The sequence below is a fragment of the Calonectris borealis genome, chromosome 12, assembly GCF_964195595.1.
Source record: "Calonectris borealis chromosome 12, bCalBor7.hap1.2, whole genome shotgun sequence".
Taxonomy (NCBI): Eukaryota; Metazoa; Chordata; class Aves; order Procellariiformes; family Procellariidae; genus Calonectris; species Calonectris borealis.
The window spans coordinates 13,177,864-13,199,678 of NC_134323.1; the positions used below are offsets into that span (position 1 = coordinate 13,177,864).

At 34.9% G+C, this 21,815-nt stretch overlaps 1 protein-coding gene across 1 annotated transcript; it reads left to right on the top strand.

Annotated features, from left to right (window-relative positions):
- Positions 1-315: 315 nt before the first annotated feature.
- TERB1 (telomere repeat binding bouquet formation protein 1) lies at positions 316-21,728 on the top strand. Its single transcript, XM_075161440.1, has 22 exons — positions 316-781; positions 2,639-2,697; positions 3,622-3,732; positions 3,925-4,053; positions 4,517-4,648; positions 5,105-5,165; positions 5,263-5,378; positions 5,516-5,638; positions 6,181-6,333; positions 7,474-7,605; positions 9,558-9,683; positions 10,689-10,846; positions 11,827-12,188; positions 13,357-13,418; positions 14,438-14,530; positions 15,877-16,047; positions 16,530-16,610; positions 17,932-18,045; positions 18,439-18,551; positions 19,090-19,289; positions 19,866-19,959; positions 21,095-21,728. The coding sequence occupies exons 2-22, from the start codon at positions 2,664-2,666 to the stop codon at positions 21,191-21,193; spliced, it is 2,664 nt and encodes an 887-aa protein (XP_075017541.1). The 5' UTR covers positions 316-781; positions 2,639-2,663; the 3' UTR covers positions 21,194-21,728.
- The last annotated feature ends 87 nt before the right edge of the window (positions 21,729-21,815 follow it).

Genomic DNA, 21,815 nt, shown 5'->3' on the forward strand with positions numbered 1-21,815 from the left:
CACCCTCTATGTCTGGCAAATGTCAAGTGGTGGCTAACTGCATTTTGTGGCGTTGTAGTTTCCAAAACGCATAGTATGGAAACTGAGCTGCGCTGCAAACCAAGTGATTTCCCCCTCGCCTTGGCCTGGAGCCACGCTGAGGTTCGGATAGCGCTCGGAGAAGGTTAAAAGGCATCTCCTGGTGCCCGAGAGGAGCCGCGTCTGGCGGTGCCTCCCTGCCCCGCGGCGACGGCGGTACCGCCGCTCGTCTGGCGCTGGCTGCGGTGACTCCTGAGGGGGCCGGGGGAGGGGGCTAGCGGCCGCGCGCGCCGCGGCGGGGCGGGAAGGGCGCGCGGCTGAGGGCGGCAGTGAGGCGTCCCGCTCTCCTCAGGCCGGCGGGGGGGGGGGGCCCGGAGGGGCCCGGAGTCGCCTTCGTGGCTGAACAGAACCACTCCCACTGTGGATCAACAGGTACCTAATCCGTGCCCTGTTTCCCGTCCTCTTGATATTCCCCACCCTCCCAAAAGCTGGCAGAAGAATGCTTTTGTTGTTTCATCTTTAGACTGTTGGACTTTTTAAAATCTTTTATATGTTCTTTTCTTTTTACATTTGGGAAGATCTGGAGTACTAGTTAAGACTTCAACTTCAAAGTCGAACTCTGATAATGAGCTGTAAATCATACATGGCTCATTTGAGAGGGAGGAGGGATGGGATGAATGCTAAAATAGCACTGGAAGACTTCAAAGGCCTGTTACTGAACAGTGTTCCTCAAAAGTTAGTGGACGCATCCTCAGCTGCTGGTGTGAATTTTGATTTCAGTAGGACACCAAGAGTCCAGACTGCTTCCACTGTACAGGATTTGACCACTAGGTTTTAAAAAGGAAAAATATCCCTGGCGTGGCTGTGCAGGGGTGAGCCCGGCAGCCCAGGCCCCCATCACTCCATGTGAGCACTGCTAACCTCTGGTGTCAGTCTTTCTGAATGTTCAAGCCGTGTGCTGCTGAACAAACAGATGAATATATCTGCACTTTTTTTAAGACTGTTTTTTTGAGGTTTGAAAGGGTGTTACTGGGTTATTGTCCATAACTGATGGGGAGGAGGTAATCTATTTTCTTTTATATGCAGAACATTTGCCAGAAGTCTGTTGCAGCAAATCCTGTTATTTCTCTTCATCTTTGCCCTGTGATGCACCAACAGAGTTAAGCTATTTGCATTTTAATGTAGGCTGGCTTATAAATATTGCTTTGTGTACCTTCTGTATGTTGCAAAAGAAAAAGATCCAGTTAAGATCAAGACATATCTTTCTAGAGTGTTTAAAAAAACTTGTGCTTCTTATATTAAAGGCTCTTTAATTGTATAAATGTGTATTTAATTAAACTTAACTGAAATGAAGTCAGCTCCAAAGAGAGCTCATTTTTACAGCCTTTCTTTTGTTAAGGAATATGTAGGTAGTTTTTGTTTTCTCTGAGGCTAGCAGGGTGGTATCAGGAGGAGCAAAAAGAGGTGAGGAAGACTTGCAAGCTTTCCGCTATTGTGGCAGTGTTAGATTTGCAAGAAAATGAAATGCATTACTTCTGAAAGGGTAAAGGGAGATGAACTCTTTCTAAACTTTCCCTCTCAAAACTCGTGCTTCACCAATGCTACCATAAGGATGTGTATGGAGCATTTGAACTAATGGTAGCAGCAAAGGAATGGGGACAATCAGTAACTAAATGGAAAGCAGGGCTGGCTGTCTTCATTAAGATGACATTGATATTTCTTAAAGCCTTTGCTCTACTTTGAGAAGGATAACTAATCCATTATTAAGCTGGATTTATCACTGATTTAAAGCTTCTACCTGGAGCTAAATCATTTTTGAGAGATTGAAATAGGTTACTGTGACGCATCAACCTTTTGTGTTTGGGACTCGGGGCACGGTTAAGGGACCATCTTTCTGCTTCCAAACCTGAATTTCACTCTGCTGCTCAACTAACTCAGATGCTGGCACATTAGGTTTATGTAGAATCAATGCTGTGGGTTTTTCTGGTTTACATGGTTCATGTTATGTGGTAATTTCTTTGGTGAACTAAAATAAATTCTTAGTTTAATAAATAATGTCTGAGTTCGTGCTTGTCTTTGGTTTTGATCAATACTGATAAAACAACATAAATAAGGTTTAGTGGCTCACTGAGTAGCAGTAGGAAGCTGAATGTTTTATAGTGTATGTCAGACGCACTTGATCCTCTACATAACGTTATTTGGTGGTCTTACTGATAGTTGTTGGCTGATGACAAAGTTGGCAACCTATTGTAAGGAAAATTGGATCAGATTTATTGTGATAAATGACACAGAGCTGGGTATATTTTTAATGACAGGGACCCCACAATTCGGTGCCCCACAATGGTAACTTGGAATCACCTGATTTCTGCAAAATGTTAACTTTCAAAAGATAACAACACAATAGTTACAAATGCAGTGTTACTATAAAATACTGTATTTCCAAAGGAAATCTTTGCCATGCAAGAGCATATTAGACTGTGTGTGTGTCAGATGATAGAGTAAAACCACAAAACTGGAAAGAGTGTATTTTAAGAAAAATGATTTAATTTATACTGCATATGATATTATAAACACTGCTAATCTGAACAGAAAAGAAAACACTTTTCCCTTGCTATTGTAGAACAAGAACAGAGATACAACCAAAAATGGAAACTCAAAAGGTGCAGAAAAAACAGTGTGGTAAGATACCTAATATAATTTGTCATTTATTATCTGCATCAATTTTACAAAATATTAGTAGACTCTGATAGGTCTGTCATGGGGTGGTGAGCTGTCGGGGAAATGTTCTTTTTCCTTGTTGCCAAGTTTTTGGGTTCTGTATTGGATAGCTAAAGGGCAAATCTAATGACAAACTTTCAAATAAAGTAAATAATACCACCACAAAGTCACTTCTTTTTTTTGCTAATATTTACCCACATTTTTGTTGTATTTTAACTTGTTTAAGAAACTCCAAACTCTACCAGTGTTTAAAATATACAGTATCTGCTGTTACTGTTGCAAATAATTATCAAATGAGTCTTTTTATTATACCCAAAAGACTTAAGAAGGAGATTTTCAAAGTGGTTTACCTACCTAGGGTTGTATGTAGGTGCCCAGAAAATGCTTTGTGTTAACTTACGAACCTAACAACCCGATTCAAGATTCTAGCTGATGTGGTAAGTGATTAAGTCTTCTGTAATTAAGTATCATATAGTAAGCCTTGCTTTGTTGGATTCTTTCCCTATTCACTCTGTAGATTTTCAATTGTATTTTCACTTAATACACTTAATGCACCTTGCAATTGCGAATTTAATATTTAGTAATTTACATCACATTTACTAACACTTACTGGTAATTAAAGGCCAGAAATATTAAAAGGGAGCTATTACTTTAGCAAAGGAAATCATGCTCAAATAACAAACTACGGAGGGGAATATTTTTAGGTTAAGTAAGTTTGTTATTTATAGATGGATAGAAGTGGCATAGCTCCATTTTTGCGCACGCTTTTTTTTCTTTAAAATACATATACATACTACACTTTTGAGCAGGTTTATTGTAATACTAAATAGATTAACATAAAGAAAAGATAGCAATTTTCATGAGTTTTTTTGTGTTTGCTCTTAGATATGAAAACAGATCTGAACTTACTGCTTGAATGCCTTAAATATCAGATGGACTGCCCTGTATCTCAGAAAGAGGCTTTGATCACCATTTATTCAATTTGTCAACAAAACAGTAAGAAGTGTTTTTCTTCAGAAACAATGCAATCATTTATGTTCACAATATATGTTAAGAAGCTGGTTGTCACTGTAAAAAAAAAAAATTATCTAAAGGATAGAAGGCCTGAGAAGTTATAAGATCTTGGAAGGTTTTCATTTGACAGAGAAACAAAAAAAGTTTGATTTTTTGTTCTTTTTTCTGTTATAGGTGAAGCAAGCGAATATTTTCGAGAAATTGGTGGTTTGATGTTGATAAATGATCTTGCAAAGTCAAGTGTTCATTGCATAGTAAAGGAAGCGGCTTTATTTACATTAGGAATTATAATAGAGAGTAATGGTAAAAATTAATATTATTTGTATTTCCGAGTGAGTTATGATCCCATGTTATTACTTCTACTTGTGCTTTGTCTCCATTATTTTTTTTGTCTCAAAAAATCAGATTACAAGATTATCAGCTCGAGCAAGGTGCAGTAAAGGTGCCACTGTTTCACTGTCTATCCCCAGATTTGGAGAAATACCTTGTTGATTTGTGTAGACAGCATGTCTTTATAATACCAGACAGCTGTACTACTTCTCTTCCTCAGCAGCAGGTGTTAAATGATTGTTCCAACGCTTGCCTATGTCCTGGTTGGTTTAGAACTGACTACAGGGGGAAGCTCTCAGTCACTTTACAGTCCTGCTTTGTCTCCACTCACCGCATACTGGGCACAACTGAGAGTCTAGTTACTATATTACAAAAATAATTTAGGATTATGAATGGCTTGCTTTAGGGCTTAATGGTTTTTATCTTCTGGTTTCAGTTTATTGTCAACAAACTTTGTGTACTTCTGCATTCTTTGAAGACCTCATTTTATTTTTAATTAATAAGGATTTTGGTGTGAACTTGAAAAGAATGTCTGTTTATGTCATCTTAGTACTGGTTTCAAATAATAGTAAGTTGGGTTTTTTTCTTCTGTGTTATAACACTATTTTTTTCTATTTGCCAATCTGCAGTACAGAAATTTGGAACACTCAATAAGTAATGTTTTAGTAAAGTTAATTTATAAAGATGAATGATTTCATGTAACTGAACCTGAATTATGTAAGTAGATCATCGCTCACTGGGATTTCCTTAAATAGCAGAAAGCGGTTTCGTTCTAAAAATGAAATTACAGTTTAAAGAAAAAAAAAATGCAATCCAGTAGTTTCTGATAATGTATAGAAAAAAACAGACATAGAAAGAAATGGAACACTTTTGCCAATGTGTTGGTATGATTTTGTATTTGTTTTCTGGGGGGATATATGCTTAGGAAATGGAAATAGAATGTATTTATGTAAATTAAACTTGACGTTAAGATTTTGTCTCAAGTTGCATGTGTCTTCAAAGTCTTGTATGTGTTCTTTTTTAGAAAGTGGGCAAACCTATGTCAGAGATACAGGCTGCATTGGTCTTCTGCTACAGTTATTCAGGTAAACGAACAGTTGCTCTTCAAACAGAAAAATGACAAACTATTTAGGACTTAAGTTCGCTTGACTATTTGGGACTTGTTTGCGTTGTTCTTAACAGAACAACTCTTTCCACATCTGAGATGAATCTGTCAGAAGAAAATACTAATCAGTGCTATCAGCTGTGGTCTTCAGTCTGCAGTACTCTCTGTGCCTGTGTTAACAATCCTCAGAATGGTAAGTGTTGCTGTTAAAACTGTGGAGAAAGTTTAAAGTATTTGTCAAAAGTGACAACAGTTTGTTTTCATTTTTACTGTTCAACTGAAATTTCATATTACATTTTGATTTGGGGTTATTTGTTTTTACTTCTCCAGAAGATAATCAAAACATTTGCTGTTCAGTTTTTCCATATGCCAAAGAGTGGCTCGAAAGTTGCACAGAGCCTGAGATAGTTCGTCCTATTTGTTCATTTGTTGGTCTCACAGTTGCAAATAACTGTAAGTGCAGCTCAAGCTTTAAATAGTTTTTCTTTTGTAAAAGTAAGTTTAATTTGATAGTTAAATGTTTGATTTATTTTTGTCAACCTCTACAAATTCATTTGCTGTTCTTGCAACTTTTACTATGAAGACTATATTCCACCATCTTTACTTACGCTGCATTGTGCTGAAGTCCACAAATAGCCACAAACTGGCTGCATTTAGTAAGGTCAGTAAAAACTATTTGGGAGCTGTTTTGATTAAAAGTATTTTACAAATATAAGTCATCATTACATCTCTGAAAACAATGACTTAGGTGGAACTCAGGCATAATATTTGCCACTTGTATGCGTGTACAAGGGCCATGTCTTTCCTGTTAACTAATTTTTATAAGACAATTACTACGTTTCTTGAGATTAATATATATCCAACTTCTGTTGTATGGGTTGAAATGTAATGATTAATACAGGCACAGAAAAATTGTAATGAACCTAACTGATAAAATGCTAAAACAATTTGCAACTTGTATTATTTAAGACATATTTTTTCTTTTTTTCACTAAGCATATGTGCAGAAATATTTTGTTTCTGTTGGAGGATTGGATACCTTAGCTAAAGTTCTCATCAAGCTTATGCATGATTCCCGTATGAGCCACTCAAGCACAAAACTTGCAGTAGTAGTAACAAAGACTCTGGATGCCTGCATTGCTAATGACTGTGAGTGAAAAGACCGCTACCATTTTTTACACATGGCAATTTTAAAATGCAATTTTTAAAGTCTGGTTTTGGTGGAAAAGTGATAGAATGGATGCTAAAAGGCAATTAAGTTATATACATCCCAGTTGATATTGCAGATTTTTTAAAATTCAAACGTGTATATGGGGAATGATTCAGTTCATCTGAGGTGGGTTACTTTCCCATTGTTGCTAAAATAAACAGAGTGAAATTTAAACTATACTGAAAATTAAAATAAGATACTAGAGCCAGTTTCGTGTAAGTAAAGCTGAGAACTGGGCGCGGCAGTCATCTTGGATGCTGGAGTTCGAGCTGTGTTTCTGTAGGCCTATGCCAAACTAATAAGCTTTGTAAGCTTTAAGATGCTTTAGTTACTCAGGCGTGGAGCTGAACAAATGTGGTATGTCTGCATAACACATCTTTACTCTCATTTAGTGTCTGGATAGTGCTATCCTAACGAGGTCTTTGTGTATTCCATCAGAAGATTTTGAGAAACCTGTGAGCCTGATGAATCTCTACTGTTGGCCATGATTATTATATTTGACACTTCTGCCATAAGTGCTCCCTAACGGAAGTTCAAAAGAGTTTAAAAGCATGTACCTGCACTAGTTTTGAGCCTAGCTTCAAAGAAGTTGGTATGTGACCAGACTAGGTTTCAGCATGTATGTACTAGCAGTGGTGTTCCCAGTTTCAGGAAGAGGTTGCCCTCTACCAGAAACACTCCTAGCTCTTTTTGTGGCAGATAGTCTATGTGTCAAACTTTATTGTACTCTTTCTTGCTCTATTCTGGAGCTTATAAAGGATGTGGAGAAACTCGGCAGAGGTCTACAAAACTTGCATGTTGCAAAACCCTTGTTCATCAAATCTTCTACCACATCTCTATAGAGCACAATCTGGGAAAAAGGGCAATGTTGGATATGGGAAGCAGCATGGGCGGAATTACTACACCAGGAAGGATGTGGTAATTTGAAGTGTTAAAATGAAAGAGAGAGGAGGACTGTGCAGGCCCAAGGCTTTTAGAGGTCTGTAGGGTTCTCTTGAAAAACAGCATTTTATACTTGGACGATGCCTATATACTTACAATCTACTTTATTTTCCTTCTAATTATTTTTAACATAATAGCTGCCATGGGTGTTGTCTTGACTAAGTATCACACTGTGTCAGAGCTACTGAAGCTGCTGTCCAATGACACTCTGGATACAGGAGAAAAAATTAGTATTATTCTAACAATTGGACACTGTACTGAAGTTTGTGGTAAGATTTTTTTCTTTTTTTCTTTCTGTCAGTTTCTATTAAATTCTCCTACACTTACTACTTCAATGGTGTACTTTCATCAAGACTGGAACATGAGGGAAAGTTCTATTAAATAATGTAATATTAATATTCAGAAAAAAATGTTTGCTATAATGTTCCATCTTTAAATTTTATAACCTGTTAGCAGATAGTATCTTTAAGAGCTTAGAAAAAGTAGACTATTATGCAAGAATTCAGAGCTGGGCTTAGGTATCACAGGATGAAATTCATCCAGACCTGAAAACTACTATAATACATACATACCAAATAAGTCTTTTTGAGCTCTATTTTAATGGCCCTTGATATATACAGCTTTTGTCCCCTTTTACATAGCTATTAATTTTTTAAAAAGCTATATAATAGTATTGGTTTTGAAGTAACATAAGCAGTAGGTAACCTTGAAATGTTTTTGCTAGGCTCCTCAGGGCTTTCCCAAGCATATCTCGTGAAAACATAACACTTAAGTTGGTATTTTATGGTAGTTCAAGCAAACAGAAGGTGTGAGATACTGATCATCGTTTATTTATACTACTGTTTTTTCTCTTGTATGTTCAGAAACGCAAGGAAAAGGGATTATATTCAAAAATCCTGATTATCATCCTCTAAATGTCAATAACACATTCAATAATTAGCTTAATAGGTCATAAATCAGATATTTTAAAAGACATTTTTTCATGAAGAATTAATTGAAACAAAGCTTATTGGAAAATGTCTTTCAAATAGAAATATGATTAAACCAACAGAATAAAAGTTTCTCTTTAAATGTCAACACTGACAAAATAATCATATTTCATCTTTTGTTGATTCCTTTGTTTTGTTTTATCAAGTTTAGACAACAAAACTATTTTTAGAAAGTTGTCAATTTTATGAATGCATACTGCAAATGAGATCACAATTAAAAAATTTAGCTAATTACATAGTTAACAAGGAGGAATAAATTAGATAGACCAGGATTAAACTACTAATTTTATTAAAGTTTTACTAATTGTAAGCTTTAAGCTTTTGATATTTCTGCATCTCAAGGCTTACATAAAGGTAGTGTATATACTTTAGGAGTATATACTTGTCGCGGTTTAACCTGGCAGCAGCCAAATACCACGCAGCCGCTCACTCACTCCCCTCACCCCCAGCGGGACGGGGAGAGAATCGGAAGGGTAAGAGTGAGAAAAAACTCGTGGGTTGAGATAAAGACAGTTTAATAGAACAGGGAAAAAAAAGGAAAATAATAATGATAATGATAAAATATACAAAATTAGTGATGCACAATGCAATTGCTCACCACCCGCGCTGACCGATAACCAAGTAGCGATCGGTACTTCCTGGATCACGCCTACCCTTCATATACTGAGCATGATGTCACATGGTATGGAATACCCCATTGGCCAGCTGGGCTGGCTGTCCTGATTATGTTCCCTCCCATCTTGTGTACCTAGCTCAGTCAGTAGGCACGGGAGCTGTCCTTGGACTAGGAGGGCACTTAGCAACAACTGAAAACATCAGTGTGTTATCAACATTCTCCTCGTACTAAATCCAAAACACAGCACTAGGAAGAAATTTAACCCTATCCCAGCCGAAACCAGGACAATACTAGAGGAAAAGAAATACAGAAGCCATAATTCAAATATTTTAGGTGACAATTAAATGAGTTTCAATCTCTGTCATATAATTTGTCTCAGTCCTCCTTCAGTTTTCTTACAAGAACTTTGAGCTATGGTCAAATCATCCTGTGTGATCTAGAGCGCTTTTGCTGCAACCCGGGTAGTAGGTCATTACAGCATGCTTGGATCCATAATGAAAATCTCTTTTTCAGAATTTGCCTGAAAGTTACTAGTATTAGTTTCTAAAATTACTGTAAGATTAAGTGTGTATGAGGCTGAAACCAATCTATTATCCTTTACAATGTCCTATTTTAGAAGAAAACCAGTGTGAACTGCTCCAGAACAATGGTCTTCCACTTATGATTCAGGTATTAACTGAGTCTCAGGATGAGGAACTAAACAAAGCTGCTACTTTTGTGCTGCAAAACTGCAAACAAATGAGTAAGCTTACTGTTATTGCTTTAAAAATTACAGAGATGACTTCCATCTTTAAGTTCTGTTGACTTTCTAAATGATTTTAACTGTAACAGCTTTGTAATTCTGTGTACTCCAGGAGGTGTTTGTTTTCTGCAGAAAAGTTGGGTATTTGCCACCAGGGACTGATTATGGCATTTGGGCAGAAAAAAGAAAAGTAAAAATTCCAATGATGTTGCAATAATGCATTTGTGAAACCTATATATGTAGGGCCAGTTCTTAAAAGCTTTCCCATCTGTAAATTATGTGCAAAATATTAATATTGTCATTCAACATGCAATTGGTACTCTATTCCTAGGTATGTACCATTGTATATAGAGACTAAACCAGTAGATAATCAAGCCCGAAATCACCATGACTACAATTATTTTGCAATATTAAAAAATCTTGATCTTTATTTTTAAAGTAGGCTGTATTTTGAAGTATCCTGTTTAAGTTTGTTTTAATTAACTGTATAATACCATCAAAGAAACAGAAAAACACCTTGTCCTTTAATCTCTAAAGCATAGATGGTATTATGCAATTGATAATTAGTAAAAAGCATGCATCTACATTTTTGTACTGAAAACATAACTGAGAGTTTTGTCTAAGATTGAGGGGGTGTGGTCATTTTCAGTGTCCATTAATATGGAGTTCTTTTTTTTTTTAAAGAGAGATCCATACTGGTAAAGGACCTATAGAGTTAGGATTAAGTCCATGATAAAGTCATTTTTTAGAGCACAGCACCATTGTGTAAACAGCTTATAGTAACTATAATTGCAAGCTCACCTCTTGTAACTGCAGTTTATATTTGAAGTGTATTAACATTTATGTGTAAATTTAAATTAAGTTATATAAAAATCATTTTTCAGAGGTTATATTTTGCATTAAATTGTTGGGGTTGTGCCTCAGCATACTAAAATATAAGAAATACTTATTAAGGTGTTCATTGATAACATTTGGAATATTAATATTGTTTTACATTTTATAAAGCTGAACAGTTGTCCCTGAAAATAAATGATAATTCATTAAACGTGAACAACGCAGAAGAGTTGGATATGCAAGTCAGAAAAAGAAGTCTACAAGACTACTGGAAGAAAGCAAAAGAAATTTTACACAGAATAAACTTGATTGAAAAAGAACATGATGAGGTTGGCCTATTTACCAAAGTAGGATAAAACTAAGCAAATCTTTCCAGAGTTTAGGGAGAAATAGAAAGTAAACCCTTAAAATAATTTCAGTGTGAGCTAGAAAAGTAGGGAAAACATTGGATGTGTGTGAAACTACAACCTGCAACTTTTACCATTACTGTATGTCATACAAAGTTAGAAGTATGCAGGGCAATCAGAGAATGCAAGCATCTGTATTTTTGTGAAGCGTTTTAGTTCATTATAAAACCAGATTTTCTACAAAATTGAGATCATTTAGGTTGGAGAAACAAGAGTTGGATTTATTTTTAATTGCTGATCATTTGAACCTATAATTTTAATATTTGCATGCATGAAATGCCCATGATTGTACAGCTATAATGGCATAAATGATAATGGAAAATGTGAACATAAACTGAAATAAAGTTGTTTCATATTTTCCTTGTGCTGTATAACTACTTGGTATCTCTGGGTGTAGAACAGCAAGTTTTTGAGTTATTTAGCTGGATCTTAAGTTAATGAAATATTTTCATTTCTAGAAGTGCCTTGTAAAGGGTTGTCAAGCATTGGAACAGGCTGCCCAGGGAAGTGGTTGAGTCATCGTCCCTAGAAGTATTTAAAAGACGTGTAGATGAGGTGCTTAGGGACATGGTTTAGTGGTGGACTAGGCAGTGCTAGGTTAATGGTTGGACTCAATGATCTTAAAGGTCTTTTCCAACCTAAACGATTCTATGATTCTATGATTTGATTAATAGCAAATCCATTGCTTCAGCCTGGAACTATCACTTAGTAACTACCCCTTCAACACATTCAACAGCACTGCTGTCTTGTTGGCTCTCAACTCAGTCAGGGGTTTTTGAAGCTTCTCTGGAATTTGTTTACCTTCAGAGTTAGACTGGTCTATCCTAATTAATCTTGTTACTAGATTTATTTAATGTTTTTATAGAGCTCATATAGTCGCTAACTAGTATTTTTCAATACAGGAAAGAGTGCAAGGAAGAGTATTTGTAGACAGATCTTCAGAAGCCAATACTGAAGCATCAAAATACCATGAAGTGAATCCTGCTGATCCAAAAACTTATATAAAAAGAATACATAAAGAAGTACACTGTCCACAGTTGACCTCTAAGTCAGATGATCACGTTCTTGCTCCATCTGTAAATTCTTCTCCACTGAAAAATGAAATAGTGAACACTATGGATCCAGTAAATGCTTCTACTAGACAAAGTGAACAGAGTAATATTCCACGTTCAGTTAATAAAATGCAAACATACAGTGTACTTCAAAGTCACAGTATAAATGAAAAAACTGCTTGTGTAAAAAATCAGTCTATTCTTCAAGTAAGGTAAGTATCTTGCACATAAGTAGAAATACTAAGTTGTGTTTCTTTAGTAATTTCCAAGATGAACGTCAGCCTTTTAAATTATCTGTTACTAGTCATTAACCGTTCTCTTGCTTGTTGCTCTCACACAAACGCTTACTTTACTCTTTTTCTTTTGCTTCTTATTGTTATTTTTCCTATTGATAAACAAAAATTAAGTATAGGCAAGTTGCAAGGATAAATACAGATTCCATTATCTTGAATTTATATCTGGAATATCCCTCAAGACAGGCAATGAGAGAGTATGAACAAAACTACGTTTCTCCTTTTTTTGAGTTCCACATTTTTATTATGCTTTTTTTATGTGGCTTCCTGGACCCTGCTCCTATGTCGTTTCCTTGAACGCATTGCATTGTAACTTTGCAACTACCACAGAAATTATCACGAGCCTAGGATATTTTCCGTGGTACATTCAGGTAAATTTTGCTTTGCTACTGATTAGCATAATTTCACACAGCTTCTTTATTTGTTGTTCTGACCTCTGAAGCACAAAACTATTAAGAAATTAAATTTTTTTTTTTTTTAAAAAAAAGGCTCTCTCCTTGCATATGTATTTGTGTGAAAACAGGAGTTACTCAAGCAAAACCATAGTTTAGGCTCCTTGCTCCTCTAGCATTTGGAAGTAGTCAATGACATAGAAAAATGCATGATCACCGTATCATAGGAGCATGTTGGTTGCATAAACATTAATCAGTGTAAAAGAAGAAGAAAATCAGTTACCTTTTAGAGCAATTGCTACATCTGGTGAAGGCTACAGTATTTTGAAGACTTTGTGAAAGTTTTATGTGCACTAAGTAATCTTTACGTGAACCAGAATTGCAAATGACTCTGGAAACCAGCATCCCTTGAAAGCACTGCATTCCAAATGGTGGAACAGACAGGCTGAACAGCACTGCAAGGAATGCTAATCACAGATCTCTGGTAATCAGATTTCTAACACACAATGATTATATGCTGGATACTACAAGCCCAGTAACTCGGGATAATTAGAATAAATTTTTTAGAGTTTTACCTTTTGTATATTTAATGTGGTTTTTGTTTTGCCTTTGGAATGTGTGTATTAATTTACAGGTAAATGTATGTTGTGAAATTTGATTTTTTTTTTAATTTGTTCACATTTTGATCTTCCCAGTGAACACTTATTTAAACAACCAGCAGAGATTGTTAAAAATATGAAGCAAACATGCACATCAGGTACAAATAGCTAAACATATTCCTTTCTTAAAAAATTTTGTTCTTAATGAGATTTGAATTAGATTTGTGTACTTTTATCACTACTTTTTATCAGATGTTATATATAATTACATAACAAAGTAAATTATGTATAATATCCTTTAACTGTTTGCATAGTTTTGGAATTTTACATTGTATATAATTTTACCAGAAGAATACTTATTCTATTTTTCTTCTAATACATTTTTTAGCGTTCTTTTTTTAATTGATTTTAACTATTCAAATGAATGTATCGCAGATAAATGTTTTAAATTTAGTCTGAATGCAATCCGTACTGAACAATGAAAGCCATTAACAGAAAATGCATAAGGATGCTGGTTTTTTTCTGTACTCGTAAGATTGGGGATAGAATCTACCCGTGAGAGTGACTTTTGCCTGAAGCTATTCCTACATGTTGAACATGTGTTTAAGATAAATGTTTTTCAGATTTGCATGAGTCTTCTTAGTCTGATATATTTATTTCAGAATTGGGATCTGTTCAATCAAATCTTTATTCATAATTTAGTTTTCTGTTAATTTATAAAATTTGTAATTATTTGTTAGATTAGTATTTGCCAGAATGGTAGCTTTACAGGTGACCAAGCTGATCTCCAGGTTATACCTATTTAAATGGAGAATAAGTATTATTCCAGTACATCACATTTTTCAGCATCTGAGTCCAAATAGAAATAAAGTTTATAGGGTTTAGTTAAGCAATGTAAGTTTACAGGGTTATTTTGCTGTGTTCAAGATGAAGTAATATGCTTTGGGAGAGTGACGAAAAAGCATTGAATTAAATGTAATTAGTCTGGATTTACAAAAATGTAAATGCGATCCATTTAACTTCAGGAATTTCCTTTGGATTTTCTGCTGTTATGTAAATTAAACTTTAATAATCTACAAATAGAAAATACAATTGAATATAGGTATGCTGATGCATAATTTCTGCAGCAAAGGATAGGTTGCATTTTCTTAGTGGTTTTTTTGTCGTCTTAATTTAGATCAACGTTCGTTCTACTCAGAGATAACCAAGGAAGAAAAAAGTACTTCAACTACATCTGCATCCCATAAAATGGCAGATTTAAGGTGTTTAGGTAAATATTATCTTAGGTCTTTCTTTCCTGAGTCCATAAAAGAAGCCTTAAAGAGTCAGCAATGCAGTAAGTGAACTGACATTACACAAATTTTAACACATCTATTCAATTATCTATTATGTAATTCTTAACTGCTTCCTTTCCTTTTTCTGCCCCTAAAATAAAACATAAATATTGAAATAAAGCTTACATATTCCAGTTTCGGTCTATGTATTTTCTTAATGTGGGTTTACTAACAAACAGAATGTACAACAGCTTAAAAGATGACACACTACTTACAAGAATACTTAAGAGCGGGTGTTTTCCTCCTTTCTCTGATCGGAAAGAGGGAGGAAAAACATGTAGCCCTCCTCAGTTCCGTCATGTATTCCCCTGCTAAGCCTCCTAACTATTCTGCAGCCCTTCTGTTTTCTCTGCCTTACTGCTATTAAGTACAGGCAGTCAGTTTTACAGTAATCCATGACTGCAGCCCTCAGTTACCCCATCTTCTACTTCCTGAACATGGTCTATCAGTAGGTTATAAGAATGCTGCTGGTACTCAGGATTTATAAGTGGATTTTTTCATCAAGCCTGTGTCTCTTTATTAAAAAACAAAACAAAACCAAAAAACTGCCAAAAGCCAAAAGAAAAAAAAAGCCCATAGTCCACCTTTGGACATAAGGCCTTTAGGCACATGAACCCAAGTTGTCAAATTAAATTCAACCTGAGATTTAGCACTGCATTATCTTAGGCTAGAATATTGCAGTGCCCTCCTTAGAATTGCTCACAGTGCAGAAGTTCTCCTTCAGCTGATGTAACAAACTGTGAGAACATCCAAGAATAACTAAACCATAAATTACCTTAGGAATGTCCTGAAAATCGAACAGGAAGGCTTCTTGTGAGGAAATTCATACCTAAGTTAGACTTATCATCTATTCATTCTATCTTAATACAGATAACTGTTAGAACATAGAGAAAGTTTCAAAGTATAGCAAAGGCATCTTTTATATTTTGACTCCTGGATAAATGTGCAAAGGGAATGAGGCCCCTTTCTTCCCATCCCACTTGATATTTTTACTTCTGTAGAGGATCCATGCCTCATTTAGTACTTCTGGAGTTGAAGTGCAATATAACTTGGTCCCATAGGTCATGGTGAAAACACTTTTTTTTTTTTGAGAGCAAATACAAAACAAAAGTAAGTATTTTCAAGAAGATACATAAAAGTGTAATCTCTTTTGAGATGTGTATATGGAAAACTGGAGGTCAAATTGTAGATCATAGTGAGCAAAACAGAACACTGGACGTTGTGATGGCTTCTGTAGCATTCGTGCTTGCTGTTTCTACAATATCCTATTTTTTTTTTCCAGGTTGTACAGCAGGAGGACTGTCCTTCAATAGTAAAACCTTTATGAAGATGTTGCAAAGTTGTCCATACCAGTGTGAGCATCACAAAGTCATTCTGGAAGCTGAAGAAAGATATAAAAAGGAACTTCGCAAATTGGCTGTTTGTAATAACAGTAGATATGCAGCCCATGAGAGTAATTATGATATTTTTTTTTTAGTAGTTGTAACTATTGTTTTAAACCATATTTAAAATTCCGAACTTTTTTTGGTCTGATTCTTATTGTCCTGCTCTTGTAAACTCACTCATTTAATTTGATTTACCAATGATTTGTACTAAGTGAGATCAGAACTAGCCACTTATGTTTTGAGGATCTTGTGTATTTCTTGGCAGTACTGATACATCCTCATTATAGGCTTTGAGACTCTGTCCTGACAGTTTGCCAAAGTTAGTCAAGTACTAATAGAAGGGAATATATTAAGTTGAAATAAGTGTGAATGGATGTATGATATCATAACAAAGTAATTTCATTCTAATATTACATACTTATGGATGTAAGGGGCTTAGGAATTAAATAAAAGTGCATCCTATATTTTTCTGGTTTAAAGGAGGCATTTTAAAAATTAAACAGTTATTACTTACTGGCATTTGTACTGGTGTCTATCTTATATTTTCCAGAAATAATGCTGACCCCAGTGAAGAAAGAAAGACTGCATACAGAAATACCAACTTTTAGGAGCAAAAAGGATAGTTTCCAAAGTAAGGGCTTGGTTTGGAAATTAATGCAAAAAGCCCTTACTGTCTAAGCAATTCTTTTGCAGGACTTTACCGTGGGAGGCTGTGGATAGGGAATTATGTTATCTGGCACTTGCTTTGTAGATACTGCTTTGAATCCTGTCAGGGTTACTTCCATGCCGTCTGCTATTTTTCAGTTTTGTGGCATTAATTTTTAAAATGGAGAGGTATAATCAAGGTCAGAACACAGTGCAGTTGCCTGTTCCTGGATTCAGCATCACCCTATTATACCTGTTTCTGTTCCTGCTTGGAGCTCTGCTAAGGATTTAGGTCTCTGTGTGCTAAATAGCTAAAAAGGTAAAGCTTAACATATACAACAATACTAGAGCAAGTAACTGAAAACAACCTATCAGAAAATTAAGTACAGGAGATCTATTTATCTGTCCTGTATTATGAGGTGTTGAATAAGATGTTGTTAACAAGGTAGAGATAGAAAGTGAATATAAGTTCCATCAATTTCTGCAGTGCGGTTTAGGAACCCTATGTTTGCAGAACCGTCAGTTGCCCATAAAAACTGGTATTCTTTATAATACACAACTGTCCACTTGTAAATAGCAGTGTACATATCTTTTACAGTATTTTGTTCTGTAATGTAGCAAAAAAGTTAATGGTTATAATTTTTTTCTTTACTCTGCAGATATATATTTTTTACGTAATTCACAAGGAATTTTCTTCAGAATGTGGTGTTTGTGGGTACATCCTGCAGAGCTCCAACCACAGTCATACATTACTACATCCATCAACCAGTAACCAATACCGTGTCTTATGATTGATGACCAGAAATTTTAAAGTAGGCTGAAGCAGCTCTCTAAATCAGTACTTATATTCTAAAACATTAATATTACTTTAAAAAACATTCTTTTCAAAAATCAGTCCACCCATCAGGAATTTATTTTTAGTCTCCTATTTCCAAAAACCTTGTTTACATCGTTATTTTATTTCATTAATTTCTGGTAAAAGCTAGTAGATTGATTATTTTTTTTTTTTAAATACTTTTAATTCCCCCCCCCCCAATTAATTTGGCCATGATAGCCATGGAGGTCTTTTAAAATTTAAAAAAAACCCCAACTTTATTTCATCTCGAGAGCCCATTTCACTAATATATTACCTTTAGCAAGTAAACATTTTCTGAAGTAAACTGAATTTTCCAGTCTTTCTTCCAAGACCAGGTAGTATTATGACTCAAAAGATGGTTCTCTCTTAAATTTTAATTCCTAAAACATTACCTGTGTTTTGTGGTTTTTTGAGAGACATGCATAATGTTCTATTGTTTGTTTTTTTTAAGGTATTATTTTGACTCCAATTAGAAAAAACAAATCTGATACTTCAAATAGAGATGAACATAGAAAAAATACTAGGTTGGCTGACAACTATAACTTGATACCTACATATGAAAAGTGTGAGTATTACCGGAAAGTTAATTCTGTAAAAAACATAACTTAAAGATCAAGTTTTGCATTTAAGTCAGGGCATTGAGAAAAGCACCTGTGCTTGCTATTGGAGACAAATGGCTAAGAATCTAAACAGGTATCTTCTTGTACCTTCAATCATAGTATTACTGATATTTGAGTTAGTTCCTATTATTTGCTAGTTGCTTCCAATGCATAAATAATCTTCACGTGTTAATGTCAATGATGAGAAAAAAATCTAATGAAAATGGAATATTACTAATAAAGCAACATTTACATATACAAGTTCGTTAGAAGAAATGTTCCTTTACAACACTATATTCAGTTTTACAGTAGATTTCAGTTAAAGTAACTAAGAGGTGGTCTTGTTCACAATTTCATAGCTTTCCAAAAAAACCAAGATGCTAACTTGAAGAGACAAAGAGTCAAAGAAATGTGCAACCAGGAATGTCAGCGCTTAGAAGAAAATTGCATATATTCACTTGACAAAGATGAGGTTAGTTATGCAAAGCCTAATCATACACTCACATATTTATCAATGTCCAAATAACATCACTATGAATTACATAATTTCTTTTTAAGTCACCTTTAACAGGAGCCCAGTAGCAAAGTGAGCCTTATTAAAAAGATATTCTGTTGATTCTACTCTGGTCATACTGATTTATCCCTGAAGTAAGTTAAGCATTTTTCAACTGACAGTCCTTTCTGAATAATGGATATGGAGGTATGCTTTTTGCTGCACTAATGAAAATTTGCATAGTATAGAAATAACAGAAACCTAAAGGAATAAACATACTAAAGGTATAAACTATGTAGGCACAACAGAAATGAAGGTAAAGGTCATGGAAAAATACTGTATTTCAGTAAGTGGGTGACAGTGAAGAAATCTTGAAGAACCATTGTTATCTTGAGAAAACGATCATTTCTTTAGGATTACTTAAGATTGTATTGTCAGTAATAATGCGCTACTTCCAAATGTGAAATAGTATGTAAATTTACATAGTTTTTAATTACACCAAAATAAATATTTGCAGAACAACGAAATATGTTCCCTGGACATGAAGACAAGAACCTTAAACAAGAAAAGAAGAACTCGAAAAGATTTCACGACTGAAGAAATTAACTGTCTTTTGAGTGGAGTAAAAAAAATGGGTAATCATTGGAATTTAATTTTGTGGTCTTACCCATTTCAGAAAGGACGGACAAGTGTTGATCTTTCCAAGAAATACTACAGGTTACAGTTGCAAGTAATCATAATTGAGTTTTCTACTAATCATATATGCTGTCAGCTCAGTTTTCAGCTTTTGACCCTGAATTGACTTGCAAAAAAAGGACAGGCTATCAGAATTTGCAGCCCATGGAACTGTGCTTTGTGTCAGTTCAACAGTGTGCATGCTAAGCATTAGAATGGTCTCTGATGTAAATCAGTTGGGGCTTGTGCTTGGAGAGAGAGAACTAAACTGGTATTAGAGAGCCTTTAAACCTTCCAGTGCCACCTGATAGAATACAAAGAGGATAAGAAATTCAGTTAAGGACTCTAAATTAATCGCTATGTTTATTAGGAAGTTGATATTTTCTCTGTTCAGTCTCTTTTCTGATGATGGTTTGTGAAAATCTCTCTCGCAGTTTTCACAGTGTTTAGTATGTACACTCTTACACAGAGGTGTGACCTATGGATGGAGTAGACAGCATTCCTGCTGTGCTTTGGGTGTGTGGTGGTTTTCTACTGAAACATTTTCTAAAGTTCTGAAGTGCAGTGTTTTGTGTCAACATTTGTCTTGGTATTGTCTCTTGTATCTCCATTTTATAGAGGCAAGAAAAAAACAAAGATCATCAATAACATCTTTCAAGAGTATTTTGGATTTTGTTGCAGAACGTTGAAGAACAGCATTATTAACAGTGAGGTATTGTCACAACAATATGAGCCCTGAGAGAATTTAGATTGGCTTGGACTTATGTTTTTCAGTGATAACATTCACTGACAGAGTTGTTATGCTTTGTAAATTTAAATTACATGTAATTTGATAAGTAGGTTTTTCTTTTAAATAATGCTAACATAGCTAACAAAATCTTTATCAGTAAAATTTATGTTTTTTCCTTAATTTAACCTTCTTGAACATTTGATTTATGTAACATTCGATTTGGTTTTCTGTTTGAATCTTTTTATAGTTTGCTTTATACCATTTGTAAGAAAAGACTATATTGCTAAAATGAATATTTTATGTCAGAAATTGGTAAATGTTAATGTTGTGTCTGAATTTGTTTCCGCTTAATCAGTGAAACGTTTAAAGCGGGTAAAATATTTTGTCATGCATTTAATGTGCTATATGTGCAGAAAAATATATCGATGACAGAAAACACCAAATGCGTGGTTAAACACTGCTGCATATAGTAGGCAGATCTTACACTGGTACATTAAGTAAATTGAAATAGAAAGCTTGTGGAAATCTCAGAATTTCTGGGTAGAAGATTTAGTGTGTGGTTCAGCTGCAGTATTTCTTGACTGATACTAGCGACTGGGGTAACATTCCTGGACCTACATAAAATACTTCACTGTTGAACTAAGTAAAATGCAGGTACTGATAAAATTTGGCCTCTGTTTACAGTTGGACATTTTTTGGTGTATTATTCAAGTAAGTGAGCAGAATGACCATTTCTGCTAATTACACAATTTTTATAGAAAACTTTAATGAAAGCATTAGTAACTTGATTTTTCAGTGATAGCCTTTGTATTTCATTTGTATTTTCTATCTATTCTGATAAAGGAGTGATTAATTGATAGTTCATTTATTATGGAAAAAGTTTAGTTATTGGCACTAGGTTTTCACTACTATGTAGCTTAAATGCTTAAAAACAAGCAAGATAACCGAAGACTTGCAGTAAAGATGATGCCAATGATCTAATAAATAGGTCTTCTAATATTTTCAGTTGCTGCACTTTGGTTTTTATATTATTAAAATATTCAAACATCTATAAAGGATGTCTTTGAATGGAGCTATTCAAAGCAGCATAGTTAAATATTGGCATCTGTATTTGCAGAATATGAGCCAAAAGGACTACCAAGGAGCGGTACGCACAACAGGAGGTTTTGGTCTGCTACAGACAAGTGTTTTTCCAAGGACTCAAAAGCTAGTCTAGACAAGCTGCTTTTTCATCTCTGGACTGAATGTGTGTTAGTAATCCGTATTATTCTGGCCTAAATGTATTTCAAGTGGAGAAAATATGTAAGGCGTAAATCTTTACTTGACACAAAGTCAGAATATCACAATACTGACAATTTATCTATGCTTAGGTACAATTTAGGTTAGAAAGGACCTCTGGAGTCCATAATCTAATCTCCTTCTCAGAGCAGGGCTCATTTCAAAGTCAGTCAAGTTGCTCTGTGCCTTGTCAAGTTCTGAAGATCTTCAAGGATGAAATTACCACAACCTCTTTGGGCAACCTCTTCTGGTGCTTCAGCTACTCTCGTGACGCAAGTTGCTGAAAAAGACATCACTAAAACATTCTTGTATAATCCAAAAGGGAGGAGTCAGGGACTAGAAGCAAGCAGAAACCTGTTGTGTGAATTTGTGCAAGTCAATTAATCTTTTTCTCCCCTTTTGATTGACTGTACAATCTTGATATTATTAATTTTCTTGCTTAAAATGCTTTTAATGGGCATCATAAAAATATAATTGCATAAGAATAATTGATGTCATTTTCAGGCTGTTTAAGCTACCAAGAACAGTATTTTAGCACTTTGAAAAGCTGAAGGAAAGCA

Coding starts and splice junctions, on each gene's coding strand:
- TERB1 (XM_075161440.1), top strand. CDS start 2,664: ATGGAAACTCAAAAGGTGCAGAAAAAACAGTGTG. Junction 5,379..5,515: donor TGTTAACAATCCTCAGAATG/GTAAGTGTTGCT, acceptor TTACTTCTCCAG/AAGATAATCAAAACATTTGC. Junction 10,847..11,826: donor TTGAAAAAGAACATGATGAG/GTTGGCCTATTT, acceptor TTTTCAATACAG/GAAAGAGTGCAAGGAAGAGT.